The 27,760-nt window shown below is 46.1% G+C and overlaps 1 protein-coding gene across 1 annotated transcript; it reads right to left on the bottom strand.

The window, feature by feature from the left end:
* Positions 1-1,509: 1,509 nt before the first annotated feature.
* Positions 1,510-25,592, bottom strand: LOC147639299 (CAAX amino terminal protease family protein). Its single transcript, XM_086789777.1, has 6 exons — positions 25,264-25,592; positions 22,115-22,175; positions 17,996-18,120; positions 17,779-17,841; positions 17,572-17,696; positions 1,510-1,795 (listed from the first exon to the last, which is right to left on the bottom strand). Exons 1-6 carry the CDS (start codon positions 25,576-25,578, stop codon positions 1,648-1,650), a joined length of 837 nt encoding a protein of 278 aa, XP_086645903.1. The 5' UTR covers positions 25,579-25,592; the 3' UTR covers positions 1,510-1,647.
* Between the last annotated feature and the right edge of the window lie 2,168 nt (positions 25,593-27,760).

Below are 27,760 nucleotides of genomic sequence, written 5' to 3'. Positions count from 1 at the left end.
ATCTAAGAAAGGCTTTATAGAAGTTACGGATTACTGTTTTTGAAGGAGGAACAAATGAGGTGCCTCTTTTAATCTCTTATATTTGTTTCATGATTTTGAAGAGAAGACAAGCCCCCATATGAATCCACCAAAGGACAGGTGTTCAAGGTGAGTACCCCCCTTCCGATTAGAAGAAAAAAAATGCCTATTATTGAAGATGTCCACACCTTGCACCAACATGATGTGTGCACTTGTGTTGATTGAGGAGAAAAAGCAGACTTCACTAGTTACATGGAATCCGATTGGATGCTTTTCTAGATGTGTTGTTTTGGACCAAAAAACGTGACTTTGATGAAAAGAAAAGTACAATTTTAAAAGTTTCAAGGATAGTTTTTCCACCCTGCTTTTTGTGAAGCCTTATAAGGAGACCTTGGAACCCCGAATGAAATCATCTCCATCATCATCATCACAAGTCCACCATCGATCTGCAATATCATCGAGGTGGAGCTTTGGACATCAACAAGCTATGATCATTGACGTCATTGTCATCGATAGAAGACCGATAAGGAGATCATTGTCAAGAAGATTAAAGAGATGCAATCTATAATTATTGAGATTATTAAGAACTATGAATTGTGATCGAACAAAGAGAAGATGATTCTTGAAGACTGGAAATATTATTGATTGATTACTTGTCCTCTTAAAAGAGAAGATTTGACTCGATTTGACACTGATTGAGTCTCTTTAGGGATGTAAGTGAGAGTGAGAGAGTGAGTGAGATAAGTCCTATATGGAGGCACCTTTGACTCTCTTCTAAACACACGACTAAGGTCCTTGTGCTCGCGAGTGAGCGTGAAAGTGAAAGTTGCTACTTGGGGATGGTCAAGAGGTTCGATCTCTTCCAAAGAGTGTTATTTGCTTCTCTTCCTCAGATTTTGGATTAGCATCACACTCTTGGAAGATATCTATTTTCTATGCTTTTGTGGATATTGTGGATTTCATATGAAGTGATTTGAGGCATCAAGGAGTGTGAGCAAGTGATTTCTTTTACGATCTTTGAATTCCATTGTGTAGTCTACAGGACCTTAGTTTTAGTGAGTTGGAGCATCACATACATACACATATATGTTTCTCACTCTAGCATTATACCTTCAAAAGCCTAGAAACTTTTCTTATGTTGAATCATATGGAAAAGATCAATAATCCAAAAGTCTTGAGAGCCTCCTATACACTCCATGCGAATGAGGCTGTTTCCAATAGCCAAATGCACAAATATATGTAACCATATTTGCCTTTATACCCTCCTTTTCCTCTTGTGCCAACTAACTAAAAGGGACTTCTAATGATGTCCCACTCTGCAAGAAAGAATTCACAAAGTGTAGCACTTAGGAAACCAATACATAGCCATGCTTAATTGACAGCAGGCCCCATCTATTTCTAGGGCCATCGTGGTACAAGTTCAAACTGTGATCCCTAGTAGTATTCATGGACAATATAATGAAAAAGCAGGAATGGGAATGCTCTGGGCTAGAAATTAAGGATAGCCTTTACATGTAGATACTTGATCAGAAGGTCAGCATAAATAAGTGCACAAAATACATGAAAGCAAGAGGAGTAAAGCTTAAGTTACACTATGCAACATGACAATGTGTTAACAATACTACGTCATTAATCTGCACGGAAAGAATTGTCTTGTTGCTTCAATTTCCAAATGATCGCTCCAATGAGGTTGTTTGTTGAATGGGCTGCCATTGGGATTACTACACTGTGAGTTGCTACACATCCTAGCCCATAAAGGATTCCCACAATCGAGGCCCTGCAAGATGAGTGCAACAAACATAGAATGCTTGCATACTAGATCCCAACAGAAAAACAAATAACACTCCTCAAACAACCCAGAATATGTGAAAGTTATCAGAAACTCGTACATCAAGGCACCATTTATCCAAAAGGTGTGCAACGGTATTCACTATAACATGGAATAAGCCAAATGAAAACCATTGCTGAGTACATGGAAGCTAGGCTCACTAGACTATTTTCATATGCCTCCACTTAGTAAATGTGTTAAGGACAGGAACAAAGCTTACATGCATGACTGAAGATCATCATCACTATCATGAACAAAGTTGTTAACCACTTTTGTTAACATGGTTGCCAATATCAACTAGAAGATCATCATCACTATCATGAACAAAGTTGTTAACCACTTTTGTTAACATGGTTGCCAATATCAACTAGCAGACACACCAACACCAAGAGCACCAAGGAGATAGACTACGACGGATGCTCACGACAGTCAAGATGTTGTCTCTGCAGTTCTCGCTTCAAGAGCACGTGGCAACGAGCTTGCATGAGATTCCAGAGCAATGGAGATCAAGAATGTATTATGAAAACTACCATTGTAGTGATGGTAGTTATATGAGGCTATCTATGAGCCAAACTATGTCATGAGAACCCACAGTGGACACACTTTGGGTGTGTGAACACCTATGGCCTTGTATGGTATATATATTCCTGTCATAATGCAAGGACACCCATTTGCACAATTGAGTGTTTGCTCATGACAACCCCCTTGCTAATATTTTGCTTAACCCCATGCTAGAGCTTGTGAGTGAGTGTGAGAGAGTGCACGTGCAAGAGTGTAGCCGCCGCCTCGTCGTTCTCCAGCAAGCATGTCACTTGCCACATTTGATCTACAAGTCCTCTTCCCTCTCGCACACATACTCTCTCACACTCACTCACATGCTCACTAGCATGGGATTAAGCAAGAGGAAATTACATGAACAACACTCAATTGTGCAAATGGGAGAGTCCTTGTATTATCACAGAAGTGAAGCAAATGACACAGTATTGGGTCTCAATTTACCCACTGACAAGGTTGCATCCGTACGTACGTACCTTATAAGGTACGTTTTAGTGTATAGTATGGTACTGCACCGTACTATACGGATCCGTACGTGGCACCCCCCCTAGACTGACCTTTGGCCCAAGATCCTTCCGTTGTTACCGATTTTTTACCGCCGGTAGGCACCCACCTGTAGCTGCTTATTTATCCACCCATAGGCAATGCCGCCGAGGAAGCACCAAGGGGGGTTTTGAACCCAAGACCTCTTGGTCCTAGGCAAACACCTTCATCACTTGAGCTATCATCTCATTGGCAAGTACGTCGTAGTTTTTAAAAACATTTTGGGCCAAAAAAAACCCTAGGCCGGCCGCCGTCGCCGATTTTAGCCGACTTAAGCAAAGTGCAAACATAGCCATTCCTCTCATTGATACAGACATTGCAGCGAGAGATGGTGATGATGCGGTGCTAGTTGCTGCGGTCACCACCATTGCAGAGCTAGAGCTGAGAGTATGATAGCGAAGGAAACATGTTGACAAATGGAGCTCTCATTTTGGTAATTGTGTGGTTGTTGAATGTTCAGAAATGAATTGTTTTTTCATTCATTTTTCTGTATATATGTATACTAAATAGTATATTTTTTATGTTTTTACGGACCTTACGTATTTAACGTACCTCAAAATCTCAACCCGTACCTGAATGCGTACCTTACCGTACCTTTCCACCTTGGCCACTGAACAGCCCCCCTTGCAAGTAGCAGTATTTGATTATATTAATTCTTTGGAGAATGCTGTACAAAAGCGGTATGACTGCCCAATGCAAGGACAAGGAAGACCGTACGTTGGCTGAGTATCCACCAATCCGAGGCACTGCAGATGTAGGACTACACATATGCAAGTCCAGATACCTGTAGGACTACACATATGCTGGCTGAATGCTGAAGAGTTGCTCCGACGATTGCTTGGAGAGAGTAGGATGACTATCTGATGCTTGAACTGTTGATGTCTTTGCTGAATTTACTGAATGATTAACGAGGGAATTATGCGACTTCTTACATATGATTTAGGGCTGTTGGACGGCCAGTAGAAAGTTGTCGGCCAGTTTTGCTGGACAAATAAATGCCAAAAATTAGCATTAAATGCTGTGCAGCCAGCATTTAATGCTGCACACAGTTCCTGCTGCCCACTCATGCTGTTGGCCAACTACTCCATGACCTGACCTGCTGCCTGGAGTTAATCTGATGCTGGCCGACAAGGATCATGAGACTACCCATGCTGTCAGCTGCCTCTAGAACAGGTTCAGGGCTGTAAACAGCCCTTAACCTGGCTGTCCAATGGAATACCAGCCATGGGCTGGCCATCTTGACCTGAATGCTATTACATGCTTCTAGTGCAAGACCTAGGCTAAGGCTAATGCTACATGCACTTTATCTGATGAATTCTCCAAGTGGGTTAAGAGGACTGACCTCTATGGCTCGGAGACTGACCTACGTAGCTCGTGCCTGACTATCCCTAAACTGAGGGCTCACAATGGGGTCACGACATATGACAAATATTCCTGTAAAAAGGTACTACTTCTGTACAAAATATTGCACCGATGATCATGCCAGTGTGTCAACGTGTACCCCAGTGCAAGGTGCACGTGATAGGTTGACATAGTTTATCTCCTTGTTGCTCTCGGTCTTGATGTATCCATCTTTGCTAGTTGGTGTTGACAACCATGTCAAGAAAAGTGGTAACATTCTCCCCTTCCTGTTGTCGATCCCCCTCCCTGTGATCGATTGAAAGATGTGGTACGAGAGGGATGGCATCTAGTAAAGAAGCTTGCTTGTTGATGTCCTTGTAGATACACTCAACTAGAAACGTCCATGGTTGTTGTTCCTCTAGAAGGAATGGGGAAGGCTAGTTAGTAGATGGTAAGAGGTTAGTGTTAAAGGCATGCATTACCAAAAGCTGCAGCTCCCCTCGTAGCTGACCCGCTGACCCGCCCCCCTTTGCCGTCACACACTTCCCATCCCCAAGTGTCGTTGCCCGCCCCACCTCAGTTGCGCACGCCAGCCCCCACCTGTTGCCTCCAGCGCACCCCTGCTCATTTCCAACCTGTAGGTCTGCCACTCCTGCCTGCCATTTCCGCCCCAAGGTGCCCACCTCCTCCCTGCCTTTTCGCCTCCCCTCTGCCCTTGGTGTCGCCCGCCAGCTCCCTCCTCTGTCGTCCTATGTGGCCCCCTCCTTTTCCTCTTCGCCTTTACTTGTGCCCTATCCTCTTCAGCCTCTCCTTCGATAGGTCTTTTGTCAACTTTCGGGTAGTTTGTTTTCTTCGCTGAGTGTCAGCGCTTTTTGGTCTTCACCCCTTCAGGAGGACTCCATGGCAGCCGCTCTATCATCCCCGACCAAGGCCGCCGTCCCTTGCCTACCTTTTTCTAAAGCAATCTCCAGCTCCTCGCATCGCGACAGTTGCCTCCCTAGGAAGCCTACACCTTGGTTTGCAAGATTGTGGGTAGCCGCCGGCACGTAGACAGCTCAGGGATCTTCTGCAGGCTTGCCTCATCAACGAGCCAAAAATTAGGCGTGCATACTACCAAGTGGAGTTTGATTCACCCACAACATCGGATAGTGTCATGCAACTAAGCCCCGTCACACTGCGAACGGCCCAGACTTCTTTGTGAAGTGGTAGCACGGCTTCGATCCAGCATCTGACCCCTTCGCAGGTGTCTTGGGCTTCCTAGTTACAATTTGCTTTCTTGGCCTTACGAAGGAGTACCTTCCCCTACTCCCAGCGATTGGTAGAGTTGTCGGGAGAGTGATTCTAGCTCAGACGGCAAGGATTCCCTCCCTTCGCACTTGCATCGCCTTTCTACAGTCTATTTCTCATGTCATTTCTCTTCCGTGTCTCCAACGAGATCCTATTATGCAGAGAGTTGATTACTTTGGCCTCCCTAGAACAGTGTTACATTTGCCCTTATATGGGCATCTTGCTAAAGTGTGCCCCCGCCGTCAGTCTAGACGAGTGCCACCAGCAGTCCCTCCCTTGGTCCCACCACAACTCCTAATCAGGGCGGAGGGGGGGAATCTAGCCCATCAGGACCCAGTGCACCAACCGAAGATCCTGGGACATGTGAGTGGTAGGCCATCAACCTGAGGCAAAATTGCTGTTGGCCCGAGGGTAGAGCGGCACCTTTAGGCGCGTCAGCTTGGTGGGCCCAAGAGGAAACAATTTTGTCAGAGGACCATTTTGAGTATTTATCTCAATAGCCCCCGGACGGTGATGGGACACACCCTGTTAGATCTCGGGCGCCAGTCCTCCCTTTCTAGCGGCTGTTGCCTCGTCATGATGTCCAAATACCTTGGAGATCTTCTGGCTCTTCCGCACCCCCAATGGACCCGGCCCTTAAGTCGCCGCTCCCTTACTCCCCTTAGGAGCCCCCCCATCTCCCCCCCCCCCCCCCCCCCCCCCCGCGGCTCAGGTGATTCCGCCCCCCTCTGCTTCGTCTAACCCCCCTCTTACCCCCCCATCCGCTTCTCCCTAGCATGCTCGCTGTCCACGGCCGCACCCGATCCAGAGAGGAGACGATAGATCAGCTCGGTGCGCCGACTGATTCACCGTTTTACTGAGCCTGTCGAGATGACCATTCCTGCCTCTCCGGCGTCAACTCTCCCCCCAGAGTTGCCCCCCCCCCCCCCCCCCCCCCCCCTTTTCGAGTCATTGGGCAGCCCATGGACTGCAGTTTCTTTTGATGTCTTCCCATCGCGAAAGCCAGTGTTTTCGAGGAGACGGTGGCTCCCATCTACATTTGCGTGGTTCTACATCACCATAGGCCTTCCACCCCAAAGAGACGGGATGATCTTCTCTTTCCGCCTGAGTATAGCTCCAGGGACGATATGGAGCCCGGAGTCGGTGTCTACCGCCATTCATGGGCAGGCAATAGAGCTGTCCCACCATCTATAGGACCTACGGTTTACTGACAAGCTCACTCATTTTTGGTCGCTAGTGTGGATGGAGTTGGGTGGCTCCGGCTACAAGGATCAGGGCAGGGAGTTGATGTCCTCCAACCTAAAGGTGCTCCTCTTTGTATTTCTTCATGTCTTGATGGAAGTACCCCTCCCCCCTCTCCTATAGATACCAACACTGTGACAAATGGAGTCTAGAGTACGCCTACTCTAGGGCCCAGCTGGAGTGGTTCCACATGGAAGGAAAGATTCATAACCACCTGGCGAGGCTCCGTCCCAGGACGGATCGTGATTACTCACCATCCAAACCCATGCCCAAGACTCTTAGAGTGGAGGGCAGTTCCGATAGCTCCACCTCCCACCGATCTTACATAAACAGATTGTCTCAGGGAACATTCGTGGTTTGGATTGTCATGTGCATGCACATGGTCATGCTTAATCCCTGAATTGCAACAAATAAAACATCAGGCTTTGGAGCAACAACAGTTGTCACAAGCATGAGGAGGCATGATGTGTGGACCAGGACCCTGTCAGCCAGCAATTTAGCATTAATCTAGTGTGGCTAACAGCAGGTTTATCCCTCCCAAGGTCTATAAAAGGCATCTCATTGCTCATTGTTGGATATCTATCTCCCCTATGGAGATTGGCCATTAGATAGACTTTTGGGGTTGCTAAAGGCAGCTAGAACGATGTACCTTTTTGTACTATATGAATATACTGAATACACAGCCATCTCTCTCTCTATTCTGCGCATCTGACCAATAGCACACCGTACCCCATGAGAAAGATGAGTATCCATGTAGCTGGGTGTCTATGTTGATTGTTCTTCCATCAAAAGTTCCTATGCACTGCTTAGGGCTGAAAGAAGACTACCCAAAGCTTCCGCATGTCACAGTGGTATCAGAGCGTCAGGCTTAGCTACTATGCTAAGTGGTGTTGGTGTCCCTAAAGAAGCGCACAGGTCCAAGGAGAGTAACTCAGCATGTGTCAAGACCCAGAGAAGCTAGTTGGTGTCAGGCAAACCTAAGGGGAGGATGTCATGAGAGTTGGTATCCAATTGGGGCTACCAAGAAGATTTTATGGAGCACTCCAAGGGATGAAGTTCATCCAAGGGGTGGAGCCAAGGGTGCCAACATCAATTTCAAGAATCTTACCAACAGTGATTGATTTAGGCACCATAGTCACAGGGAGAGCGCAATGAGTGATCATTAGGATTAGGAAGGACAACGTGGGTTTCCTTAACCTCCACACTCCGAGCAACACAGCAAGTAGAGCAACTTTTTGGAGCACAGTCCATCAATCCCTCCATGGAGGCGGGACAGACACTCGAGCAGCCATATCCCCGAGTGCCTCATTGAAGACTCCAAGATTTGTAGCAGGATAGAGGAGATTTGAGAGAGTCTTGATTTTCACGTTGGTTTAGCCGTAGTGGCCCTAGATGCAGGACTTGGAGAGATCATTGTTTTGTTGCAACAAGCGGCACAGAGTCGACTTGCAGAGTTCAGAGAGCAAGAGAGGAACATTTGTCGGATCCTCGCTATTACATGCACTGAGCTTGATCGTGATAACGCACAACAGGGCCTTCTTTATACCTTTATGTGGTGAGAATCCGTAGCATCCAATTTAGAGAGAGAAGAGAATGAGAATGAAGAAGACGCCACAGTATTGGGTCCCAAATACCCACTAAAGCAGCACTCCCCCCCCCTTCTTCTTCTCCCCCCGCAAGCAAGAGTATTTGCTTATATTATTCTTTGGAGAATGTTGTACAATGCTTGAGTAAACAAGCGATATGAATGCCCAATGCAAGGATGAGGAAGACCGTACGTCGCCTGAGTATCCACCGAATCCGAGGCTCTACTGAAGACTCTTTGGGCCACTGATGCAAGTCCGGATAGCTGTAGGACTGCACATATGCTGGCTGAATGTGAAGAGGAGCTTCCTTAGTTACCTGGAGTCGACTGGGTGTTGATCTGCTTCTGCACTTTTGCTCAATACCTGAATGTTTGATGGGGGACTGAAGCGCATGTATTTATATGGCTTCAAGGTGCTGGTCGGCCGGAAGAAGGCTGTCGGCCTATTTAGTTTGGACCAAATACGCTATTTATTAGCATCAAATGTTGCACACACTTTCCCATATGAAACTGGCCGACTGTTTGCTGCTGCTCAACCTAGTATTAATGCTGGCCGACTGTTTGCTGCTACCCGAGCTGGTGTTGATGCCATGCTCATGGGGTGGCCTTGGCTGTCCCATAAGCACCTAATGCAACTAAATGTTGGCTAGATGCAAGACCTAATGCTAAGGATGACTTCTACATGCACTAACTGATGAATTCTCCAAGTGTGTTAAGAGGACTAACACTTGACTGACCTCTAAGGTGCAAAGACTGACCTATGTAGCTCGTGCCTAATTGTCCCTGGACTGAGGGCTCACAATGGGCTCACGGCGTACGACAAATATTCCTAAAAAAGGTGTTACTTCTATACAAATGCTGCATTGATGATCATGCCAGTGTGTCACTGTGTACCCCAGTGCAGGGTGCACAAGACATTCCCTCCTGCTTAACTTGGTGGCACGTTCAGGGCTTCCAAGTAGTCCGCCAACAACTAGGGGTACTCTTGAAAGAACTCTTCATCCAACCAGAGTTCCACAGTCTTTAAACTGTGTAAAACTGTCGTATTCTTCAACCGGATCCATGCTTCCATCGGTGGAGGAGAATTTTCTTTGGCTCTATGACTTCAGCTTCATCGATCATATCTGGTTATTGCTCTTCTAATATATCCTGCAATGCTGGACCTACATATGGCTTCAACCAAGAAACCTGAAAGACATTGTGCATAGTCCAACTTTCCGGCAATTTTAACTTTAAAGAGACATCACTTTACTTTTGAATGACTAGAAATGGACCGAAACTGCGGAATAAAAGTTTGGAACAACGCTTGCCGACTTGCTTTAGCCGTTGTTTCATGATGCGGAAATATACCCAATCCCCCTCCTTAAAGTTGACATCTCACCTAGATTTGTTGGCTTGCCGGGTATATGCTTCCTGAGCTTTGACAAGGCGCTCCTTAACTGACTCCATGATTTCCAAGAATGTCTCGGTGGTTTTATTGGCCTCGAGAGATGGTGACACCTGTCTCGTCAAAAGAGAGGAGAACCGGCGACCAAATGCTGTCTCGTACGGTGTCCAGCCAATACTGGATGAGTGAGTATCGTTTAGGATTGCCTGAACCAAAGAAAGATATTGTTTCCATGTTGATTGCTGGTCATGGTAGTATGATTTGAGAATGACAAGGGCCAGTTCATTGTATATTTCTGTTTGGCCATCTGTTTGAGGATGGAATGCCCTAGACAACTGCAACTTAGTCCCAAAATTGTCAAACAAAGCTCTCCAAAAATGGGACGCGAATTTTGGATCTCTACCTAATGTGATAGTCCGTGGCAAACCACCAATGTGGTACCAAAACCGAATGAACAAGCGAGCTATGTCCTCAGCTATGGCTGTTTGCTTGCATGGAATGAGCATGCAAAACTTACTGAATCTGTCAACAATTGTCATACATTGTGTTTCTAGATAGCTGAGGTGGGAAGAGGGTCTTTGAAGTGCATACTGATGTCGTGAAAGGGTTCCTTAGGAATAGGCAAAGGCTGAAGTAACCCTGCCTGTTTGGTACGAGGAACTTTCACTTTTTGACATATTTGACATGCTTGGACGTGTTGGTGGACATCCCATCGCATCTTAGGCCGATAGAATGACCTCTCTGATTTCTCTAAGGTACTGTCGATACCCCTATGACCCCCAACAAGAGAATCATGGGTATCATGGAGAAGGACTTGGCACTTTTCTTTTAGTACACAGATGGTTCTTGAAAAACAACCAACCACCCTCTATATTGTAGTGGCCTAGTTCTGAATGGAGGGCCAACTGATATCAAGTCCTGAACTCTTCCGAATCCGGATACTATGCCTTCATTCTGTCTAAGTCTTTGCCTTGAATTTCTAGCAGAGTGGACTCCTGCAATGTCTGAATAGTGCCCTTTTGACTAAGAGCATCGGCAATGGGGTTATTTTTGTCCAGGACGTATTCAATCATTCCTCCAAATTATTGGAACAATTGACTCCACCGGGACTGCCTATCACTCCATTGGGCACTGGGCATGGTTTGCAACCATTTAAGTGCCTGGTGCTCTGTCTTAACTGTGAAGTCTCTCCTGTAAAGGAAGTGCTTCAAATACTTAAGAGCGGTCATCACCCCCAAGAGCTCTTTGTCATACACCCAATAATTATTTTTGACGTCATTCAATTTGTGGCTATAATAAGCCCGCTGGCCTTCCATCTTGCTGTAAAACAATGCCAATGGCAAGGTTACTGGCATCGGTAATCACCTCAAAAGGAATCGTCCCATGATGCCAAACTGGTGACTCAGAGGCAACTTTCTTCATTGCCTGGAATGCCTCTAGAGCCTTGCCCGTGACGGACACTTTTTGACAAGGAGTCTTCACACCCTTGAGCAAGTCATTGAGAGGTGCTGCAGGTCAGAAAACTTGTCCATGTGTGTTGTAGGCCTGACAAAGACCCACGAATGAGCGGATTTCCTGGGCTGTAGTGGGAACATCCCAACTGAGAATGGCTTGTACCTTTTCAGGGTCGAGGCTAATACCTGATGAACTAATGATGTATCCCACATAATGGGTTTCCTGTACTCCAAACTCACTCTTCTTAGCATTGATAAACAACTCATTGTCCTACAAGAGTTGTAAAACCTATGCCACATCTCGCTCGTGCTGCTCTGCAGTCCCTGAGAAGATAAGAATGTCATCTAAGAAGATGAAGACGCATGAGATCCCGAAAAAACCAAGACATCATTTTGTGGAACGTCGCTGGTGCATTAGTGAAGCCAAAGGGCATCACCACAAATTCGTAGTGGCCGTGCTCGGTCCTAAAGGCCGTTTTTGGAATGTCGGTCGCAAAGATCCGAACTTGATGGTAGCCACTCTTAAGATGTATCTTAGAGAAAAATTTTGCACCATTGAGTCGTTCTAGGATGTACTCCATTCTGGGCATAGGGAACCCATTCTTAACTGGTAGATTATTGAGCACCCTGTAACCCATTCTTAACTGGTAGCTTATTGAGCACCCTGTAATCCACACATAAGCATGCGGACTTACGCTTCTTTTGGACAAACAGATGGGAGTGGAAAAAGGTGAGGAAGACGGTCGAATAAATCTGGACCAGAGTAGCTAGGCTAACTGCTACTCCAGCTCGCTCTCCAATGCCTTAGAAAGGCGGTAGGAAAACTTGCATGGAGGTTCTAAACCAGGAACCAACTCTATGCGATGGTCCTCAGGTCTATTGGGTGGGAGAGTGGGTCGGAGGTCATCTCGCAGCATGATGTTGCTGTATTGTGACAATGCATCCTTTTTGCTTTTCAAATAAGATAGGGCCAGCTCTCTTGGATCTTCATATCCCATCTTTGTTGCTATGGCCTCAAAGGCTGCATCGTCACCTGAACCGGAGCGATCACCAACCCTCTAACAAAGTGCTGTCCCAAACCTGCAAAATAGTAACTAGCCATGGTTTTGGCTCATTGGCCACCCACAGGTTCCACCAGATTACATCATAGTCACATGGGATGCGAAATGGGGACGGGGAACGGGGACGGAAAAGATTGAGAATGGCCATTCCTTGTGACTATAGAGTGACATGGGACGGGAATGGGAACGGGAAGATACTGCCATCCCCAACATTCCCAAGCCTAAAAATGCCCATTCCCTGTGACTATGGATCATTACATCCCCAGGCCTGGTACTTGTCTAGGGACATGTTTGCTCAAGTTTCGTCGCGAGAAACCTCCTGCAAACCTAAAGGCCCTTACAACAGTTGGCCAGCTCCTGTAGAGACTCTGGTCACTCCGTCCAAGCCCTATTCTCAGCAGAGGAGCCCTAAAACAGTCCCAACAGCCATGCGCAAGCTTCTGGAACCAAATCTATCAGCCTGCAGCCCTGTAGATGCAGTCGGCCTGCCTTGTAGAGAGAGAAATAGCAGCCAGCCAGCCCTGGGACCCTTGTACTTCGCATGTATTCCACTTGTAGCTCATGCGTATGAGTAAACTTGCTGTTTTTCCTGTCCAAACAGCTCCTAATAGCCCACGACTTCCAGATGAGTGCTCTACAAGTTAGGGCTTGCCCACTTTGGCCCTCCCACACCCAAAATAGCAACTCGTGGAGCTATTTGGGAGTGCCCGGGTGCCCATCTCTCATAATTGGCCTTGGTTCATTAAAAATAGTCCAGCCTGATGTGAACTCACTTATAAAATTATAAGTGTGTCCGCCCACACTTTAAGTGAATGTGAACCCTACACCCAATAAACCTTAGTAACATGAAATAATGAATAAATTGGGTTAAGTCTGCACACTTACCACCTGCAAAACACATAAGGAAACCATATGAGTCCCAAACAGGTGTGCACACGCATATCCACGAGTTGTCCAGGTGTCCCTGGTGCCCGTGGACATTCACAGGCAAAATACCAAGCAATGTCCAGGCATCAAAAACAAGTCATCCATGCATGTGCAACTCACATACATATGTTGGTGCACAAACATAGTGGATGAAATCTCCCAACTTACATCTTGTACATCCAACTAGCCCGTTCTCACAGGCGCCGTCCACACAGGACCAAAAAGTACTCACCCCTCCTCTCCTGAGAGGCAGCCAGCCCTATCATCTGCAGACTCTAAGTCTAGAAGCTCCTCTTGAGATCTGATTGGGAGAGACAAAGACCCTGTAGCCCAATCCCTTAAGCGAACAAAAAATTGCATTGCCTCTGCAATAAAGAGGAATAGGAAGGGGGCGAGAGGACACCCCCAACGAACTGATCTGGTGATCGGAAATCTGTCCCCCATGGCTACCTGAATAAGGACTTGGCTGTGGGCGCTGGCTGTGGGCGGCAGAATAAAGTGCAGAGACTCCCTGGATCATCTTGTTGGGAATCCCATCTAAAGCACACCACCCTCTAGGAAAGCCCAATCCACTCTGTTGTAGGCTTTCTCAAAATCCAAGAGTAGCACTGCCATATCCTCCTATCAGAAGCGGGTCGTGGCAGTTGCCTCCCAAAAAGTGAAGATGTTATCAAGAGCGAGGTGGTCTCCCTTGGTCTAAAGAGTTTCTTGAGCTCTCCCCTTTCGAGTGAGGAGCTGAGTGATGCACTTCAGGCAGTTGCCTTGCAGCAAGTGCTTCGGCAGATGGCCTACCGGTCTCTCTCTTCCTTCATCACTGGGACCTCATGGAGGTTGGTTTTCCGGCTGCCTTCAACGAGATCATGATCACTGGACACACTTGGAGGGGCTCATTCACTTGATCCCAAGGAGGCTGGTGACTGTTTGGAGGTACGTTAGTGGTACCCCATCACCCTCCTTGGTTGTGCCTACATATACCTCACCAAAGCCATTACCTGCTGCCTTCAGCTCACCTCCCAAATTTGATTAATGGACCACAGACAGGGTTCATCCAAGATAGGAGCGTTCTCTGTGTGCTGCCACACTCTCTCTATCGCTGCCTTGATCTGGGGGCTGAGGGAACCGGCCGAGAGAAGCCCTCTGTAGAAATCTATGGCAATGGCCTGCACCTGTAGGGGATCTGACTCAATAAAACTGTTTGGATTGCTCAGTCTGCGGACCCCACCTCGGCAGTGGTGACCTGTAATCTTAAAAAAAATCATGTGTGACTCTATCTTTTGCCTGGGTCTAGAGAGATGCACATGCATGATACCTGAAATCCACCCTCCTCTCCTCAATCAAGCGTATCTGTGTGGGCTGTCTCCAGCTGTGACTCTAGCCACAGGCTATCTGGGGTCTGCTCCTGTAGTCTCCGAGAGGCTAGGCTCCTGCGAAGGCTCCTCTCATGCTCTCGAAACGCGATGAGTCTATCCTGGGCTGCCCTCTGAAGAGTGGCTAGGCTCTTCCAAAGGCTCCTCTCCTGCGAAGGATCTTGCACGAAGGCTTCTCTCCAACTCTCGAAACATGATGAGTCTATCAAGGGCTGCCCTTTGTAAGAGCGCATTGACCTCTCTAAACCCCAAGTCTAGTTCCATCGCAGCTGATCCTTGCCTGATGTGAGAGTGCCCAAATCTCTATGATCTGTGTGCCAATCTCGGTGTCCTGGTCCAGGCTCTCTAGCATGCGGACACTCTGATGTCTCTCTAACCGCCACTGGTTCTTTAAGTGAAGGAGGACAAGGGTGTGGTCCGATAATGTGGTACCTGTAATGATGCCAATCATGCCCCCTCCCCAGCTGCAAGCCCACTCATCCACATAAATCTGACGATGCGAGGGAGGTTTGGTCCGTGCATCCTCATGTCTAACCAAGAAAACCGGAGACTCCCGTGGATGCGTCCAAACTCAAGTAGGTGCCAAGGATCCTGTCCGCTCATGGTAAGAACTGACTCCTAGACAGCGTACTCGGCCACCGAGACTGTCCAGCCCACCACCCTCTCTATCCTCTGGGTCCTCTAGCATGTTGAAGTCTCCTCCCATGCTCCAAAAATCTGCTTGGGGTAGCTCCTGTCGCACCTGTATCCAGAAATCCATCCTCTCCATCACGTTGCTGGGGACAAGGAGAGTCGAGACCCACCCACACTTCCCTAATCTTGATGATCACCCACTGACCTCTCCCCTGAACACAATGGTGCGAGAGTTCAGAACTGATGGTATCCACTGCTCGCTGACTGAGATACAAATAGCCCTTGGTTCACCTCAGGACCAAAAGTGAGCAACAAAAGGTGTAGCTACAGCCTGGCGAGACTTTCCCACTTCTATGGGTATGTCCTGTAGAAGGGTGGCGCTCCTGAACGAAAAGGACGTCCACTGAGCCTCCTACAATGGCTCTCTGTAGCTCTTGCAAAAGGACCCCTCTCCGGCTATGAAAACAGGACCTGCCCATCCCGTGAATGTTCTAGGAGACTATCCGCATGGCTACGGATGGGGGGAATGAGCCCTACTCTGCACGCTCTTTGCATGGAGGGTCTTTGGGGACGGTTTGGAGGGGGATTAGTCGCTATCTATCCACGACTGAAGGCGAGCTACGTAAGCCCTGATCTGGCCTTCCATAGAGACCCACTCTGCTCTCGCCTTGCTATATGCATACTCGGGGCTCCACCCATCACAATAGAGGTAGTGATAAGCCGGGGTAAGGGGTACCGCCAGTGACACATGCGAAAAGACAAACAAGACCACCTCTAGACTCAAGGAGGCGAGGGATCCATCCCGGTTCCGGTGCCCTGCCCCTCCTAGCTCCACGCGTGCTAGGGGCTAGCAATGGGTGGACTATATCACTGAGTCGTCCGTCTCCTACGTGGAGAGGCAAAGAGTGTTTGCTTGAGAGTGGATAGCGGAGGACGCCCTCTCGAAGTCCCACTCCCTCCCAGGGTGACACTGAGCTCCCCTATGATTTTTTATTTTTTATTTATTTACTTTTTTTCCTTTTTTTTTTTTTGGGGGGGGGGGGGGGGGGGGGGGGGGGGGGGCGAGGGGGGGGGCGAGGGAGACTCAGAGCAGGTCTGAGGGACGTCCTCAGCAGGCCTAACGTCAAGGGCAGGCTCTGGCCAGATGTCCATTTGTCTGCAAATGAAGCACTGCCCGGAAAGACCTGAATACTGCAGAATCGGCCCCTCTTGGAGGAGGTTGGGAAGCGCAATGACCTGCAAGAGAGCCTCCAGAGAGGCAATGCATACTCTGATAGAGGGAACACTAGCTGCCATGACCACCACCGAGGGGGCAGTCTAGGGGGATTCCAAGACCTGTTCAATAGAATGACCAATCGACTATAGAAGGGGGATATACTCCTTTCGAAGGCCTGGGAAGAAAACTCACGAGGAAGCTAGACAGTCATGCAAGGGGGTCGGATACGGGGTCAAAGCCGTGGTCCCATCAAGCAAAGAACACCTAAGCTATCGCAATGGGACTCCGCTGAAGCACCCTGTTAGCCGCTACGCCAGAGTCCTCCACCCAAATCTGATCATGTGTTGGGCGGCTCCCCACGAGCTTGCCACCAATGAAGATGCCATGAGGGAGGAGATTGTCAATGCCAAGAGCTGGAGGTCCGCTTCAGAGAATAAGCAAGGGGTGGCAGCATCGGTTGGGTATGACGGAGTGGCTGCTGCCATGGAGTCCTCCTGAGGGGGTGGAGACCAGCACAAGCGGATACTCGCCGAAAGAATGCAACCCAAACACTGGAACCTGAAAAGGAAGGGGCATGGGAGGATAAGCTGCGGGAGCAAGGCGGTGAGGGACAGGGGAAGGGCGAAAGCCAGATAAGTCATGGCCAGGGGAGCGGGGGAGCGGGAGAAAACAGAATGGGAAGAAGGGGGCAGCAGAAGGGCAACAGGTGGAAGAATCGAGCAAAGGAGCATGGGCAGGAGGGGGAAGGATGCAGAAGGTTGGCAGGAAGGTAGATGGGCAGGAAAACGGAAGGCATGCAAATGGCGGGCAGGAGGTCGGAAGGCGGCAGGGGCACACAGGAAGTCAGACGGGTGGGAAGGCGAGGGGCGGGCGGGCTGGCGGGCTGGGGCTTAGGAGAAGGGCAGGCCAAAGGCGGAAGGGCAGGTGAAGGAAGGCGGGAAGCGGAAAGGCAGGAGAAGGAGGGCAAAGGGGTGAAACTCCAGCTCGCCATCTCGAGTGGGCAATACTATCATTTTACTTCTTTGTGTACCAACAGGCTACTTGTCATGATGTTGAGGAGACCTTCAACAATAAATTCACAAACTCCGAACAGCCAAATCAAACTTGCAAGTTTAGCAGTAATTTACCAAGTTGCGAAGGCAGTTTTTCTGCCACCAGTTAAATGCAGCACTCCAAATAAAATTCCAGTAATTGTCACTCCCTTCCAATCGAGCCCAAAGAGAGGTAACAATGCCCCACGAAACAACAGCTCCTGAGTGAAGTACAAACTGATTAGTCCAAGCATTCTCTTTTCTGTGTTAATCAATTTCACAGTAATTTGCCTCAAAATATACTTCGCTTATGCCTGGCAGCACCGCAACAATAGCATAGTCACCCAATCTTAATGGCCCAAGGACCTGCACGACGTATCTTCTCAATACTCAAGGCAAGACAGTAGGCAAACTCAACCAAGAAGAAACCCTACAAAACTTACGTCTTTAATGCAGTGCGAAATATTTTTCACTATAAAGACCAGCTGCCTAGTTAAATAAAAACAGCAAGAAGCATTACCTCTTGATTTGCCACATTACTTGACTCGGAGAATTCTGGCCACACTCCAACAAGTAGCTGACGAGCAATTGAGATAATACCCACCAGACCAAGCATCACTCCCAAGTGCCAAGATTCTATACGATCTACACACCGGAAAACGAGCAATTGAGACAATACCCACCAGACCAAGCATCAATCCCAAGTGCCAAGATTATATATGATCTACACACTGGAAAACGAGCGATTGAGACAATACCCACCAGACCAAGCATCACTCCCAAGTGCCAAAACTCTATATGATCTACACACCGAAAACAAGCACACAAATGTGTCACAGCTCTGTAACTCTATTAGGCTTCGACATGCTGTCATTGTCCATGAGTGTCTTCTGGGCATACTTGACTGTAACATGTGGAAGCTTACAGAAAAGGATTACACTTTGATAAATACTTTCAGCCCTTTGTTCTTGATGATGAATAGCACAATGTAGAGAAGATAAGAGTGCAGAGAGAGAGGAGATACAAATACACACAATTGGATCCCAAATACCCTCTGAAGGGCCCCAACCACATATGGTGTATCTACTTTATTGATGAGTAGACTGACAAACTGCTGGCTGTAAATAGCCAGCACTGAATTGACTTGGATACCTTCACTTGGCTGAGACAGCATTCAGCCTGAAGATGCTCCCTTGATCTACACTTTCCACCTTGCCTTTAGCCCCTTCTTGGCTGTTCTAACTGTTGGACTTCAGCACTTGCAAAGAATATGAGATGATTTATGCAAAAGGTTGACCCTTGCTTATAGAGGGACTCCCATATGCAAGTCGGTTTGCTAGGATGATGTCGGCTACTCATCACGACTGGGATAAATCAGCAATAAATGCATCGGTTTTCACGTGTGAGAGATGGCAGCCTTATGCTGGCCGACAGGCTTCTATGAGCCTCTATCAAGCTGTCCAAATGCTATGGGCTGGCCTCTAGGCAGGCATCTAGGCAGCCCCAATAGCCATGGGCTCTTTGGTGTCTCCTAGATAGGTTGTACATGGCTGTCCATGAGATATTCTACAAGGTCTATCCCCTAACCTAGATTGGTACGCGTGCATCCAGCTCGAAGCCTAACAAATGCCCGGTACACCTCTACATCATTCCAAAGCGTACCAAAGAGGATGGCTACAAAACCTCAGCCCGACAGAAGATGGCAGAGATTGAAGCCCGATTCCAACACAGCATGGTTTATAGTGCAACATTGACAAAACTGGAAAGCCCATAGACAATAGAACAAAGGTGGAGAGTTCACCCAAGGTTGAAACTCAGCAAGAGGGAGTTTCCAAGAATTCCTGAGAGCTTCCTGGACACGAATTGGCATAGAAGACCGTTCCCAATTTCAACAGAGCATGGTTTGTAGTGCAACATTGACAAAACCAGGAAGTCCGTAGAAAAAGGAACAAAGGAGGAGAGTTCACCTAAGGTTGAAACTCGGCAAAAGGGAGTTCACCTAAGGTTGAAACTCGGCAAAAGGGAGTTTCCAAGAATGCCTGAGAGCTTCCCAGACAGGAAGTGGCACAAGAGACTGTTCCCCCAACCACCGAGTGTAGACGAGTGGAAGATCCCGAGGAAGTACCAATGTCGGTTAGAGACAGAACAGGTTTCATTTTTTGAAGACCATCAATTGCCACCTCAGGTGCAGATGCTAGAGCTCGAGGATTTCTCCGAATCCTGTCTGGATTAGCATAAGATCAGCATGGTAGCAGTTCTTCTGTCAGTTCCTGAAGATCTTCAAGACCTCTTAAGAATTTGACCTCTTCTGAGGATAAGAGTCCAGTCTCCACTTTTGCTTCCTTCTTGCTGGATTAAGGTTTTTGATTCTAGGGCTGCTTATTGGGGATCTTCGCAGAAGAGGGTGGTCCTTGCCATACATGGACACATTAAGTGCATCAAAGGTAGCAAATTTGAATCATGCACATAACACTTAAACCTCCAGTACGTCTGTCTTCACACTGCCAGCTTCTGCACCTTGTTGGAGAACTGAGTAACGGTCTCCTTACCTAGCTCCACTATCTGCAGATACTCATTCTTTGGATTCTCGATGTAGAGTAGTGAAAGATAATCATCAATGTGTAGTCCATCATTCCTAGGAATGTGGTGTGATCTTCTTCACGTCATCTTTGGCATTGTTCTTCTGAAGTCTTTCTTCTTTGGCTTGTTGAATGGCCAGCTCTACCAAATGGACTTTCCAGTCTTCATCTCTTTCCTAATGATCTCTATCCAATCTGGCTTCACATTCCTTCCTTTCAGCCTCTTGCCAAGCTTCCCAGTCCATCATTCAGCCTTTTGCCTAGCTTCCCAGTCCTCCCATTCTGTGTGCTCATCCTCCACCCAACATGGAGCTCACTCCTGCTAAAAGTTTTTGGAGATAGCAATTTATGGATAGGGAGAGTGGGCATTCACCGTTAGTTTTAATGGTTCTACAAATCTTCTATAGGAGACCCTCACTTCTGCACACTTGCAAATAACCTGCTCATAGTCTCATGAAGGCCTTCATGGCTATTTCCACCTCAACCTTCTAATAGATCCAACTCGTGGGACATGTATCAACAGTTTTACCTTGATGGCTATTTCCACCTCAACCTTCTAATAGAACCAGCTCATGGGACGTGTATCAGCAGTTTCACAGAGATCCAAAGAGCAGCAACATGAGTTCCGCACTCTTTGCTTTGCTACTTCAATGATGGCCCTCAGTATAAAGATATGGTCCAAAAATATCTACGCTCCAGGTAACCCATAGCAACTCCTCTGCTTCCAGCCCAATCATTCAAGTATGCCTCTACTGCAGCTCCGTAGATTTCGGCCATCAATTGCCTAACTTGACAGAGCAGCAATTATCTAGGTCTATTTCTTATCTCGCTCTATGGATGGGCCTATGAGGTGGGGTGGGTGTGCCATGGTCAGCCGTTCAATACTGAGTTAGGTTACTAAATGCCAAGCAGCCTTTGAAATAAAGGTAAAATCTTTATGCTTATAATTCGCACTAAAAAATGTGCCATTTCCAAGCATTTTCTAGAGTTTTAAAATTTTTGAACTAGCCAAGTCTTTGAGTTAGCATGAAGGTTCTAAAGTATTGCAAACGTTTCTGCGTACAATATTTATACACTATGGTATTGCCTTGTTTGCCCACATGTTTGCTTGAAAAACACTCCAAAATCCGAGACAATGTATCATTGCTTATGGGAGTGCACAGGAGTGGAGAGGATCTGGGTATCTATAGCCCAACTCTTGAGCAGATTGAGGAGTAATCCTATCTTTATTACTCGGGTGCTATTGAAAGGTTGACTCAGTCTGGCCCACAACTTCTTTTTGAGGACAGGGAGCAATCCTATTATACTTGTCTCTAGGGGCATAGCTCAGAGATGTTTGCTTCAGGATATCACCCAGTTACAATACACACCACCTCCGATGAGTATTGACAGCACCTGGGAGATTATTGATAGTATCACCATAGTCACCAAAACGAGAAACGGGAACGGAAATGTTTGAGGAATGGAAACGGAGAAACGAGTTTTACGGGTGGAAACGGCCGTTTCTTGTGACAATATCACTTGGGAAACGAGAAACGGCCATGGAAACGGATGAGGTCCTGAAATGGAGAAACGCGTTTCTAGGGACTGAAACGGCTGTTTCTTGTGACTATGAGTATCATAGCATGACATGCGTGGAAGACGAGGTGCTCATAGGCCTTCGAGGGTATTCATGTTTATGATACCCAATGTATTTGCAGTATCTGTCGTGACATCGTTCATACTCTCTTGGCCACCTGGGCCCATATACAGGGATCTTCTAGAGCTGTGCAAACTAAACACAGCATATTTATGAGAGAATGGAACCATGGTATTTTCTTCTCCTCCACTCCTACGGGACTTTTATAGCATAGTGCCCCCGATTGGTTTAGATCTCCCTACCTTTTGGTTTGAGATCTCTCTTTTATGATTTTATTTTACTTAATAGAAGTCTCTTTTCTAAAGAAAAAATTTATAAAATAAATCCAAATTTAGAAGCAATGAAACGAGTGCAAAAATATTAAAATAGTAAAATAAAACCGAATATGCTAATGTAACAACTTTTTAACAGGGTGCATTACATGCAAGTAGCAATGTACTGTCATGTACTGGCCAGCCTGATTTAGCTGCCCAATGAGCTACCTGCAATGTGGCCCACAAGCAATTATAAATAGGATGATCCTTGAATGCAAAATCACAATTATTTAGTGATGATATCCAATCATCAGCCAACACATTCACACATACGACATATATACTTATATTTGATTATCTATTTATCTTTTTATTTGTATTTTTATTTTCATATCTCTGAGTGTGAGAGTGTATATACGTTGTGTGTGTGTGGACATTGGAAAACAAAAATACAGCCCAAGTATAACCACAAAAGGAAGTACAATATTGACAATTTATTAAAATTTAGATGAAAACATTTGAGATGTGACTATCCTATCAATTAAGTGAACACAATATTCCCAAAAATTGTTGCACACTTCAGAGTAAGAGTCCCTGTACCTGCCACCATCCAAAACAGCATAAAGAATTGTATTAGTGAAGGGAAGGTAGGTGTCAACAAGACAACACTCTATAAATCTTATTGATATCACTAAAGCTTTGCATTTGAAATTGGAAAAAGTTGGAACAAGAAGAAAAAAAATTAGGTTGATGTGGTTTGATATGTCAACTACTTTAACATTGAACCATTAAGGAAAAAAAAGAGTGCCTAGCTAAAGAAAAAAAATTAGGTTGATGTGGTTTGACATGTCTACTCTAACATGGATTACTTTGACATTGAACCATTAAGAAAAAAAAAGAGTGCCTGACTAAAGAAAGAGGAACAACATGAAATAAAAAATATTGGGTTCCTATCACATGAGGTGATAACTTTTTAGTGGAAAAGGATAAGACTTTAAACCATATTTCCGAGGTCTCTAGTTATGGATTTAAGGAACCAAATTTGAGTCACCATCCAAGGTCTATGATATCCATGTTTGGACTGTGTTTAGATCTTGGTTAGACACGCCTGGGAGTTCTCTTACATTTTGTATCAGAGAGCCCTAAATGCAAAGTCTACAAAGGTTTGCATGTCTTTCATGGTTTATTTCACGTCAAGATTCCCTAGTATTTCTCTCAACGCCACAGTTTGCTTTTTGCCTCGTAAGAGGTATGCTTTCTATGGTTACTGACATGGTTGTATGTGGATTCTGAGAGAGGGGAAATATAGAGAGTCATGTAGGAGATGTGCAGAATCACCCTTACGAAACCCTAGCTTTTGTCTGGTTTAAACTCTCAGATATGCTGAGATTTTTACTCAGTTGTCTACCCTTGACATGTCTTGTATACATGTAGGCAAGGGGTGTTGAATTTGATGCCATGAAACTGTGGCAGAGGCCTGTACAGCCTGCGCACAGTAGTTAGGTTGTTGTGTGGGTAGCAGTTGAGTATCATGTGGAAAAAAGCATGACATGCCAGCTTCCTACAGGGCAGCAACAGGGCGGGAATATGCAGCAGATAGTAAGAGAAAGTGGGACCAAGGCGACCAGCAGAGAGAGCAGTGAGAGCAGCATATCTGCTGTGGGCAAGTGCATGCGGGTATGGACAACAGGCTGTTGTGCGGTGCCTGCACAGGCCGCCAGGAAGAGTACTATTTTTGAGAACCAAAAAAAAAAAAAAAAAAGCATGCGTGCTGTTACTTTTTGGAGAAACCTGACTTTAGCCACTTAAGGGGGGTCTAGAAGGGGGCACCTGTTATTTTTTAAGAAAAAAGCAGTATGCACTTTTTGCTTGGGAAAATTAGTGCTGGGTAGCCTATATAATAAGGCACATCTTAGGCATTAATGTTGGATTCGGAGCTTCACATGTGAACTGCCTCCAGCTTATGTATTTATGTTGGTGCCTTTATGTAATCACGTGTGTGTGTGTGTGTGTGTGTGATGCGTGTGTGTGTGTGTGTGTGTGTGTGTGTGTGTGTGTGTTCGCTGCGTTCTAGGGTTCACGACCTGCTGTTTAGCTCGCTTTTCTTCTCTGTGCGCTCGTGTGTGCGTGCGTGCGTGTGTGTGTGTGTGTGTGCGCACGTGTGTGAGAGAGAGGCCTGCTCGCCTGCGACCCAGTTTCTCTCTTCGACTGCTCGCCTGCGATTCACTTCGCCTATCGCCTGCGACCCAGCTCGCTTATCGCCTGCGACTCCCTTTGCCCTCGAAGCTGCGACTCTGCTCGCCTGCGACCCAGGTCGCCTGTTCGTCGACTGCTCGCAGCTGCAACCCAACTCGCCTATTGCTTGCGACCTTGTTCGCCTCTTCGCCTGCGACTCCTTTTGCTTCGAAGCTGCAAGTCTACTCGCCTAAATTTCAAAGCCTCCTGTATACAGCATACAACTTTCAAAAAAAAAAAAAAAAAGGAGTTGTTTAGCAGTGTTGTACAGACTTTACTCTTGCAATTATGTCTGAGACTGTTGTGACCTATGCTCGCCGGGATAATGCTGCAGACAGTAACAAGAGGCAGCATGCTGCAATTGAATCTGTCACCATGATCAAGCAAGATTCGTCGGATGCACAGTTTGTACATGAGGCCCAGTCAGGGTGTTGACCACAGAGGATATTGAGGAGATCCGCCAGCGTCCGATGCGGCACATATTATGAGATGGAGGCACCTCCATAGTGTACCCCCCCGTCCCACATGATATTGTATCCCCTCACTGTACTCCACTCACCTCCATAGCGTACCCCCCCCTCACTATATTCACACCCTATAAGGGTTTCTGTTTACCTTCCAGTTCCAGTTTCATTTTCTAGGTGCCAGTAGTATCATCTTTATTTTTCATTTTCTGGTTTTTTATCCAGACATTGTATCAGATCCACCATGATGTAACTTTTTGGTCTCATAGGTCATTGTGGCCTTTTGAAGACGTTAATATAACATTTCATTTCTCTCTCTCTCTCTCTCTCTCTCTCTCTCTCTCTCTCTTTCTTTCTCATTTCTGTGTGAGCTTCTTCTTCCTGCACCTAACCCTAATGTGCAAGTTTCTGTGTGTGTGAGTCCATAGGTCATTATGGCCTCTTAGAGACATTAATATATCATTTCATTTCATTTCTCTCTCTCTCTCTCTCTCTCTCTCTCTCTCTCTCACACACACACACACGCGTGCGCGCACTAATTTTGTCATATCAAATATTTCTTCAATTACATATCCTTCCTTCAAATTAGTTGTCAGGTAAAGTATTCAGAAAATGACCTGTTGGATAAGCACCCCAGCTGCAGAAATTGTAGCACATGTACCAACACAAGCTCTTAGTATTGCTTCTCTCTTTGGAGCAAGGGGAGAATCAGTCAAGTTCAATCTGGCATCCTCCTCCCCTGGTATGCTTTCTATATCCTTCCTCAAAGGCATCAATGGAACATCTTCTACAACATCAGTACTTTGGCTGAGCTCAGAACCCTTCATCCTCTTTCCTCCATTCAATGGTGCTAATTTGGACTTGTCTACCAGGTTTTTTGATTGTTTCTTTACAGGTATGTGCTTTGCTCTTGCCTTCACAGCCTGCATCATTGAATTTTCAAAAAACAAATCTCAAAATTAAAAAGAGGGCCTTGTTCTTATTGTATCCACCCTCTCTTTTATATTTGCCTGAAATTCTTAATTCATCATGCAACACAAAAAAGACCTAGATATACCTTCATAAGATTGGAATTTATCAAACCTTACAAATTGAGAGAATAATTGAACTTGTTTAACAATAGACGAACAGAAACAACACCAGAAAAAGTTTTACAAAGAATTTAAGGACATAAACAAATTTCTGAAATTTTCAAGTTCAACCGATAGAGTAGATACTTAAACAAGAAACTTGAGAATTTTTTCTTTAATCAAGAAAAATAGTCTAGTGTCACCATTAGGCACTACCCAAGCCGTGACACTCAAAGGTTTTACAATATGAGTTAAGGAAGAGTATTGTATCTTATGGAGCTTTTGAAAAGTGGGGACTGAATGTAATTGGTCCTGTGCCCACTACTGCTAGGGGTAAGACCTACATTCTAACTGGAGTAGATTATCTGACCAGATGGGCTGAAGCTAGATGTGTAAGGAATATAATTGCTAAAGAGGTTTCCAAATTTGTATTTGAAGACATATGTGCCAGATTTGACATGCCTCTGGAGCTACTAACTGATCAGGGACCTAGATTCAGAGGAGAGGTTATACAAGAGCTGATGTAGAAGTTACATATTGCACATAGGTACTCTGCTCCTTACTATCCTCAGTGTGATGGTCTAATAGAGAGATTTAATGGGGAGCTATACACTATGCTGACAAAGTGTCACCTTATCATCTTGTTTTTCGAAAAGAGGCCATGATGCCTATTGAGGTTGAGATTCCTAGTCTGTAGTTTCTTCTAAAACATCAAGAAAATGGTTTAGATGAGTATGAAGAGAGGCTGTTGGATCTCCAAGAGATGCAGTTGGCCAGAGAGGAAGCCTTGGACCACTATCTTCAATTAAGCAATCAGAGGGATGATTTCAATCAACCTATCAAGGAAAAAGGTATTAAAGAAGGAGATTTGGTTCTGAGGTACAATAACAGGTTGGACAACACCTTCTAGACCAAATTTTAGATCAAATGGGAAGGTACCTTCAAGGTGGTGCATGTATATGAGAATGGTACATATCAACTAGTTGACTTGGATGACCAGCTGCATTCCAAGAGGATAAATGGCTACAGGCTCAAGCCATATTGGTGCAGAATTATGACTGTTTAGAAGGATTCATAAGGGATGGATACGAGTCTTCCTGCTGATGCAGATGTTCTAGCTGATGCTGGAGATTTTTCTTGGAACGTGAATGTACTTTTCTTTGAGATTGTTTTGGTGGACCAACATGCTATGGTTAAGCATGAATTCTCTAACCAGGAGGACTTGGGAAAACTATCATGGGTTTTTTGATTCAAGATCATTGTGCCCAATAGATGTGTTCACCCCAACCCCGAAACTGAAAATAAATTGTCATGTGTGTGTAGAACCTTAGAGAATAAGGACTGTTGCATGGCCACCTGCAAACAAGTGAACTGATGTTATCAGCTGCTGCTGCTGCTGCTGCTGTGAAGTGAAGGTGGAACTGCTGCATGGATAGATGGAGTTGGGGGAGATGAAATCGAGCAAAAGATTCATGGAATTGGGTTGTGATGGTTTTGTAAGACAGAAGTGCATTGTTGTGAGCAGCATAGGGAAGAAAATTAAGAACAAGAGTGATAGGTGATAGCATAGTTGAGAAGTGTGTGAGAGAGCCAAGGGGATTTTGTGTTGGAGCTTTGTGGAAGTTGTTGGTGTATGGTGTTTTTTTAGAAGACGACATGCAATTTGATTGGGAAAGCTTGGGTCTAGCCATAGCATAGGGTGCTAAGATAATAGAAGATCGCCTGTGAACTCAGGGCTGACAATAAGAGGCCTGTGAGTAGTCATCTTGGTAGGTAGTGGACAGGATGGTCTGTGTTAACCCTGGGTTGTGTCAGGTCAAGAAAGGTGTCAGCTTGGGTCAACTGGAATCAATCAGAATACAGTCAGCATCTGATCAGCTAAGTGTCAGCAGAAAGAGTTTTTGGTCAGTTGGTAGTCAACTAAAGGTTTGTAAGTGAAGATCAAAGCTATGGGAGGTCAAAGCTGACCTAGGGGACAATTGGAGTAGTCAGTTGGGTTAGTTTTAAGAGTTTGGAGAGAGTGCTCAGGTATCCACCTGTGTTA

The sequence above is a fragment of the Cibotium barometz genome, chromosome 4, assembly GCF_041138505.1.
Source record: "Cibotium barometz isolate CiBa-2024 chromosome 4, ASM4113850v1, whole genome shotgun sequence".
Classification (NCBI taxonomy): Eukaryota; Viridiplantae; Streptophyta; class Polypodiopsida; order Cyatheales; family Cibotiaceae; genus Cibotium; species Cibotium barometz.
The sequence above is the reverse complement of the archived record's forward strand: the minus strand, read 5'-3'. Positions and strand labels throughout refer to the sequence as shown.